The following is an 8,115-nucleotide window of genomic DNA, read 5'->3' as shown; positions in this document are numbered from 1 at the left end:
AATCCCACTCCTCTTTTTTCCCTTTATTTGGTTCTGGGCTGCACTATTCTTCTCTCCTGCTCAGTGTCCACCAAATGCTTTTCCTCATTTCAGTAGTCTGCTATCTTCTGTACAGGAAAGCAGCAAATATTGCTGAGGGAGGAGTGATGTACATTTTGTAAGTGTCTACACGACAGATGGTGGATTGTAAATGACACTGTTAAATGGTTGTGACAGTTTATTTTGATTTATTTCAAACAGTTTGGTCTACAAAAGAAACAGATTAAACATTATGGCTTTATTTTCATGTGAATAGTTCTGATCAGAGGTCAAAACTACACATTTTCCTCCAGTTTCACCATCTTTATTCAAATAACCATCCCTCTGATACAGCAGTTTTAATTTCACTGATTTGATAGGCAATTGTACAAGTGTAACTACAACATCCTCCCCACCCCCACAATCAAAAGCTCAATATAAATTAAAAGGCATGATTGGATGTAGCCAAACATATTGGATATTGGAAATTTAAAAACTCTAGGATGTCCAGCTCTTGTACCATTTTTGTAGAAACTCAGCACTTCTTGCCATAATTTGCAATCATGTCACATGTAATTGTTTCATCAATATTGATCTGGGTGTTAACTTGCTTCCCCACCAGTTTATAGATGTCATTCGGCTCAATGCCTTTAGGTTCTGCCACCTTCACAGTCATCATATCCAGAGTCAGTTTTGTTCCTGCAGGAATAGTCACTTTGGCCACGACAGATTTGCCCAACTATAAACAAGTTAGAAAAACTCAAATTAAAAAAAAAACACAGAATTTCAACTGTTTAATGCAACATGTCCCCTACATTCTGTACTGATCAAACTAACTTATAATCCTGTGGATTGTTTTGCCAATTTCTTTCAATAAGTATTTGATTTGCAATCTTCGTTTAAGCCAAACCTTAAAATCAGAAAAAAAAACTCAACATTGGGAATGAGCAGCTTCTCATGTGTTTATACCACTATGAGATTCACTGTTATTCATGCTGAACAATCTAAACTTTTACCTGTTCTTTTCATTGTCTTTACATGAAGTACAGAAAAGAGATAAAATTTCAAACACTCATTTAAGATTGTTTGCCACAAACTGTTCACAGGTAACCCACCTTGTTGTGGCAGGCCATCTCACATGGGAGCAAGCGCTTGATGGGAGATCCAAATGCTTTTTCTACAATTCGGATCGAGCGAACTAGTTCCTGCAGTTCACTGGGTTCCAGTGAAGCTTGGTGATCATTACCCTTCCAGGTTTTATCCATGGTCACGTGGCGTTCCAGAACTTTAGCTCCCATTGCCACTGCTGCTATGCTTATGGCAATCCCAGTTTCATGGCCAGAGTATCCTATTGGAACATCTGGAAATTCTTTTTTGTATTCCTGAAAGCAGGAAGAAAGAAATAGCACCAGTCTGCAGAACAACAGTTCCATTTGACATTAGCTAAACGTGTGTCAAAGATAAAAAAATGTCTTTGTTACCAATTGCCAGTGTGGCCAGAAGTCTTACTGTACAAGGGTAGTCCCTGCTCCATACCAGTCATTATCACAAGATGGGGATCTCCGGTAACTAGTGTTCACTTACCAGTACCCTTCGACAAATAGCAGCCAGGATTTTGCCAGTGAGGTAGAGAGTTGAGAATAGCAGGAGAAGCATTATGTAAAATTGATTGGAGACCTTTCTGATGGATGTTGCCAGAACTTACAGGTCTGAGTTATAGGGAGAGGTTAGACAAACTAGAACCTTTCTCTTTAGAGTGTAGGAGACCAAGGGGAGGATCTTATAGAAGTGTATTATATCTGAGGTGCACGGACAGGGTCTTTTTCCTAGAGTTTAAGAATCATGGACTAGACAGCAAATAAAAGGGAACCTGAGGAGCAATGTTTTTCTTTTACACAGAGGGTGTTACACATAGGGAATGAGCTGCCAACCAAGTTGGTTGAGGCAGATACATTAACATTTAAAAAGGCATTTGGATAAATACATGCACAGGAATGTTTAGAAGGATATGGGCCAAGTGCAGAGAATGGGATTAGTGTGGATGGGCGTGGACCAGTTTGGGCTGAAGAACCTGTCTGTGCTGTAGGACTGACTATCACATACTCTCTAACCTATATTCAAAGGCTAATGGGATAGCACCTTCAAACAGCTGGCACAGACCTCAGGGACTGAATGGCCTCAATCTATGCTGCAACATTCTACAAACACTGGTGAACCCAGAAAGTGGGGAGATTTGCCCAAAGTACAGCCAGGCACACAAACCAGCCGTAATGAGAGAAATGTTTAAACATGGTACTCACAGTGATGACACGGAGGTGAGTGTCCTCTGGCTCCAGTGGGTATGCACTGGTGCACTGGAGAAAGCAAAACTTATTATTGATGGGTTTGACAGTATTGTAAACTTTTCTCATAGTTTCCATGCTCTGCATTCCACTGGAGATCACCATTGGACGACCTGCCGAAGGAGAAATAATCAGTATGACTGGAAACTGAACAGTGACAATTCTGCAGAGTTGTTTTACCTTTCTTGGCAGCTTTTTCCAAATATGGGAAGTTATTGGTGTCCAAAGACCCAACTTTGAAGAAAGGCACATTCAATTCATGAAGAAATTCAACAGCCATCTGCAAAACAGAAGAACAGCTCACCTAAACACTGCACAGATTTACAGTAAGTGTTTGACTCTTTTCCATTTGAACATTGCTACCTAGCCAGATGTTCGGCTGTATCCTTTCCATCTCGAATTCTCCTCACTTTCTTGCCCCTCCCTCAAAAATCTTAATCTCAGTCTATGCCTACTGAGAAAATGCTCAAACGGCATTAACTCAAACAAAGCTTCAGTCATAAAAGTTAAAAGGTATTGAGTTAGCCAGAAGGAACGCAGTCATAGATGGCGACTGAATAAAACAGGAACAGGAGATGCTTCTTATTGGTGTAGCCATGCACACTACCCACTACTCGGTCCAAATCAATTTTACACAACCTTCTGTTACATACTACTCCCACTCAATATCCCCACAACAAGATGGGGCTCTTGAACAAGTTTTGTTCCCATTAGTATTTTTCTACAAATTACAGCCAGAATATTGCCAGAGTCCTCCTCTGCTGTACACAAGCTGCAACTGGTCTCCACCAGAATTGGAAACATTACAGCATCAAGTCAGATTGGAGAAATACTTCAGTCCTTTAACTTGTGACAGTGTTCATGATCAAGAACTGAACCATTTGACAGTTCCTCTTCATATGTCCCAATTCCTTGGGTCAGAAGAGATCAGAACAGGGGCTTAATTTTTAAATTCCAGTAAGATTGTTCAGTGAAGTCACAAGATACCTCTTCATAAAATATGCTGAAAACCTGGAACTCTCCTCTAAGGAGAATGATTTGAGTCTCTTAAAAAAAACCAAAAAAGACAGATGGTAAATTTTTGTCGATTAAGGGTGCAGGTTATGGAGCAAGGTTGTAAGCTGAAATGGAGGCAATAAAACCATCCTGGGCTTAATATTCTGCCAAAAACTGTGTAAGATACCTTGAGTTTGTGAACACATGTAGTCAGTATGCAATGGTTACAGCTAGGACAGCAAAGATATGGTTTGACCTTCAGGAACCTTTTTAGGCAATTATTTAGATACCTGATTACAGTGAATAAAGATTTGCAATCACCTGAAATCTCCATCTCTACCAGATCTTGTAATAAAAATCTATTCATGTAAACAACTTTGCACAGTCATTATAGGGTACTTCAATCTCAGAGCAAAACAAGTTTGCAAAAGAAAACAACAGGATATACCTCATCCATTCCAGATGCTGTGAAAAAGATTCCAACTTCTTCTGCAAATTTGGAGAGCTCCTTATATTGCTCATGACTGAACTCCAGGTAGCGCTTGTGATCTCCATATGTGGGTCCCCATGAGTGTGGAGAATTGTAAGGCCTTTCTAACGCTTTCGTGTTAAACTTGTATTCCAATTCACTTTTTTGGAACTTTGCACAGTCTGCACCACATTCCTATGAAAAAAACCTCAAATGCAGCATAAATTTACAATTACTTATTCTTCACTTAAATGATTAATGACGCTGGTTATTAGAGAAGCCAAGTCCATTTACTAAAGTCTGTAAATGAACCAACTAAACCTTGAAACCTTTTAGGAAAAAAGAAAGATCTACCACTATTTCTTCTTGATATTTCCTGTATCAAAAAAAATTTAGAACATTGTTTAAAATAAATCAACAGAACCAAACCTATCCAATAGGGAAGTGTTAAAATTCTACACGGAATGTGGGCATTGCTGGTTAGAGCAGTATTTATTGCCCATCCCTCACTGCATGAACAAAGGAGGCTCCTGATTCACTGCAGTTCACTTGCTGTAAGGACAGTCATGATCCTGTTAAAGAGGGAGTTCCAGGATTTGACCCAACATTGAAGAAGCAAGGACATACATCCAGTTCAGAACAGGGACAGAGATGGAGGGGAACTTGCAGGTCATGGTGTCCCTACATACTTACTGCTCTTGCGTGTCAGATGGTCATGGTTATGCATTCCAAATGTTTAAAAAATTGTCTTGTGGGACATGGCTGTCAGCAGCAGCCCTCAAAAAGAGGAGCTACTTTCTTGGCTTGCTGCAGTACAACTTACCAAAGATAGACTCAGACATGGGAGTTCTCAAGGTGCTGTTGACAAAGCCTTTAAATGAGTTACTGCAGTATATTTGTTGATGTTCCACACTGCTGCACTATACAATGCACTCGTGGTGAAGGGAGCAAATCTTGAAGGTGATTGGTGGAGTAACAATCAAACAGACTGCTTGGTTCTAAATGGTTAAGAGTCTGAATGCTGTTGGAGCAGCACCTATCCAGCTAAGTGGATGGTATTCCAAAAACTCCTGACTTGTACCTTGTAGATGGACCTGCAATGTGAGTCAGAAGGTAAGTGAACTTGCTATAGGATTCTTTTTCTCTGCCCTGCTCTCAGGGCCAATGTACTAATATTGCTGATCTATTTCAGTTTATGGTCAATGGTAACCCCCAGGTTACCATTGGAATCCAGCAGCGAGAGGTTATTAATATCAAGAGACATTGATTAGATTTGCTCTTGAGATTTGGAATCACTGGACCCAACATTAACTCAGATGTTGCCAGACCTGCTGAATTCCACCAGCATGTTTTCTGTTAGATGTTCTTGTTTGAAATGGTTATTGTCTGGTACTTCCATAGAACAAAATGTTTTGTCAGTTATAAAGCCCAAACCTGGATGTCGTCATCTTGCTGCATAAAGATGTCTGTCAGCTTGTCTGGCAACACTTTGATTCACCTGGTGTTTCAGTGTAAAATTCTCACTTGCACTCCACTTGCCACATTTAGTGACAAGGTACAGTATACAAGTCATTGTGGCAATTGTGATCTGTCCAAAAAGACATCTGAAAACTAGTTACATCAGCAGAATCATCCCATCAATACTTTGGCTTTATCCCAATATCAATGCATCATTTAATCTTTCCTGACCCATTTCAGATTTTTGTGTTTTCTTTACACCCAACTGAAAAGGCTTCACGTATTTAACATTTTCTGAAACTTTTGTGATTTTATTTTCTAGAACCTCCCTGACCAGGCCACCTCCCTCATTTCAATTTAATTCTAGATTTCCAGCTTCTGCACTCTGAACTACCATTCTAATATACCCTCCACTGGCCTGGTGGTCAGGTTAGGAATAAATCCCCTCAGAGGGTCAGGAGGTGGGGTTGGAGGGTGGGTGGTGGGAAAGCTGGTCAGGTCACTGGGGCCTGGGGACAGCAGCTTCTGGAGGATCAGCCCAGGAACATGGTTTGGAGATACCGGTGTTGGACGGGGGTGTACAACACACAGAGTGGGCAGAGTTAAACAGGAGGGTTAAAAATCAACAATGACTGTAGATGCTAGAAACCAGACTCTGGAGGAGAGTGGCGCTGGAAGAGCACAGCAGTTCAGGCAGCACCCGAGGGACTTCATCATGATCATGGAGTGTACCCGGGGGAGGGGAGGGGGGGAGACTGTGGGACAGAGGGAGGGAGCCCCCCTCTCCCCGGGGGGAGGGGGGAAGACTGTGGGACAGAGGGAGGGAGCCCCCCTCTCCCCGGGGGGAGGGGGGAAGACTGTGGGACAGAGGGAGGGAGCCCCCCTCTCCCCGGGGGGGAGACTGTGGGACAGAGGGAGGGAGCCCCCCTCTCCCCGGGGGGGAGACTGTGGGACAGAGGGAGGGAGCCCCCCTCTCCCCGGGGGGGAGACTGTGGGACAGAGGGAGGGAGCCCCCCTCTCCCCAGGGGGGAGACTGTGGGACAGAGGGAGGGAGCCCCCCTCTCCCCGGGGGGGGGGGGGGGGGGGGAGACTGTGGGACAGAGGGAGGGAGCCCCCCTCTCCCCGGGGGGGGGGGGGGGGGAGACTGTGGGACAGAGGGAGGGAGCCCCCCTCTCCCCGGGGGGGGGGGGGGGGGGGGGGAGACTGTGGGACAGAGGGAGGGAGCCCCCCTCTCCCCGGGGGGGGGGGGGGGGGGGGAGACTGTGGGACAGAGGGAGGGAGCCCCCCTCTCCCCGGGGGGGGGGGGGGGGGGGAGACTGTGGGACAGAGGGAGGGAGCCCCCCTCTCCCCGGGGGGGGGGGGGAGACTGTGGGACAGAGGGAGGGAGCCCCCCTCTCCCCGGGGGGGGGGGGGAGAGACTGTGGGACAGAGGGAGGGAGCCCCCCTCTCCCCAGGGGGGGGGGGGGGGGGGGAGACTGTGGGACAGAGGGGGGGAGACTGTGGGACAGAGGGAGGGAGCCCCCCTCTCCCCGGGGGAGGGTGGACCAGCTACTGGTTTTCATTGCTCTAGCACCGGGATCTTCCGCCTGCTCCACACCGGGCCATGACAGTGAATGAGCCAGCGGCCGGGAGGATGTGGGGAGGGGGGGCCCCGGCCCCGGCCCCGGGACGGTCCAGGCGCTACCTTGGCCATCCGGATCATCTGTTTGGCGATGTCCATACTGCCCTGGTGGTTCTGGCCGATCTCAGCGATGATAAAACACGGCTGGTCCCCGCCGACCGCCCTCCCGGGGCACAGCTCGAATTCCACCGACATCTTCACAACAGCCGCGGTCCCAGAACAAACCGACTGGCCGAACGGCGCCGCGTTTGCGCCTTATCAGCCAGGCCAGACCCAACCCCTCCTCCAGGCCCCGCCCCTCCTCCAGGCCCCGCCCCCTCCGCCCGGACCCGCCTCCTCCTCCAGGCCCCGCCCCCTCCGCTCGGACACGCCCCCTCCTCTCGGGCCCCCTCCTCCTCCAGGCCCCGCCCCCCTCCTCATCCAGGCCCCGCCCCCTCCTCCCGGCCCCGCCCCCTCCTCCTCCAGGCCCCTCCCGGCCCCGCCCCCCTCCTCCCGGACCCGCCCTTCTGTATGGCCGCGTCCTTCCCGGGACCGCGGCCCCGCCCCTTCACTCCGTTACCCGGGTAACAGGAGAGTCGCCATCCCTGCGCCGTGCCGTCTCCCCCGGGGTTTAGGGTCAGTCACCCCAGGAGCTGCCTCAGTAACTTGTTTTATGTATTAGCAGCACCAGGGAGAGTCCTTGCACGTGTGCACACACACAGAGAGAGTCACAGTCCCACACTGAGCCAATTCTCCACACAATGGGGGGAAAAACACCCGAGTGGCCAGTGACAAGCAGTGACCCGGATGTGGAGCAGCTGGTCCAAAGATAGTCCCCTTCCTCTCAGACACAGTCAAGGAGGAGAGTCCTTGCACACGCACCGCCAGCTCTCAGGGTGAACAGAAGCTCTGGCACTCCTGTTAGTAACTTGTTTTATTAGTTAGACATGGATGTTGTTGGCGTGACAAGCATTAAGTGACTCTTCCTTCACTCCCACCTCCCAACCACACACCCCCCACACCTCACCCCCCCCCACACCCCCTACCCCTCCCACACACCCCCCACCCACCTCACCCCCCTACACATCCCACACCCCACCACACACCCCCACCCCACATCCCCACCTCCCAACCACACACCCCCCACACCTCACCCCCCCCACACCCCCTACCCCTCCCACACACCCCCCACCCACCTCACCCCCCTACACATCCCACACCCCACCACACAC

The 8,115-nt window shown here is 48.3% G+C and overlaps 1 protein-coding gene across 1 annotated transcript; it reads right to left on the bottom strand.

Annotated features, from left to right (window-relative positions):
* Positions 1-204: 204 nt before the first annotated feature.
* On the bottom strand, positions 205-7,182 carry nansa (N-acetylneuraminic acid synthase a). The gene is made up of 6 exons (XM_072583718.1): positions 6,968-7,182; positions 3,805-4,020; positions 2,541-2,640; positions 2,319-2,473; positions 1,134-1,400; positions 205-757 (listed from the first exon to the last, which is right to left on the bottom strand). Exons 1-6 carry the CDS (start codon positions 7,097-7,099, stop codon positions 554-556), a joined length of 1,074 nt encoding a protein of 357 aa, XP_072439819.1. The 5' UTR covers positions 7,100-7,182; the 3' UTR covers positions 205-553.
* Between the last annotated feature and the right edge of the window lie 933 nt (positions 7,183-8,115).

The sequence above is a fragment of the Chiloscyllium punctatum genome, chromosome 14 (genome assembly GCF_047496795.1).
Source record: "Chiloscyllium punctatum isolate Juve2018m chromosome 14, sChiPun1.3, whole genome shotgun sequence".
Lineage (NCBI taxonomy): Eukaryota > Metazoa > Chordata > Chondrichthyes > Orectolobiformes > Hemiscylliidae > Chiloscyllium > Chiloscyllium punctatum.
Note: the sequence above shows the minus strand (reverse complement) of the source record. Positions and strands in the feature narration are given on the sequence as shown.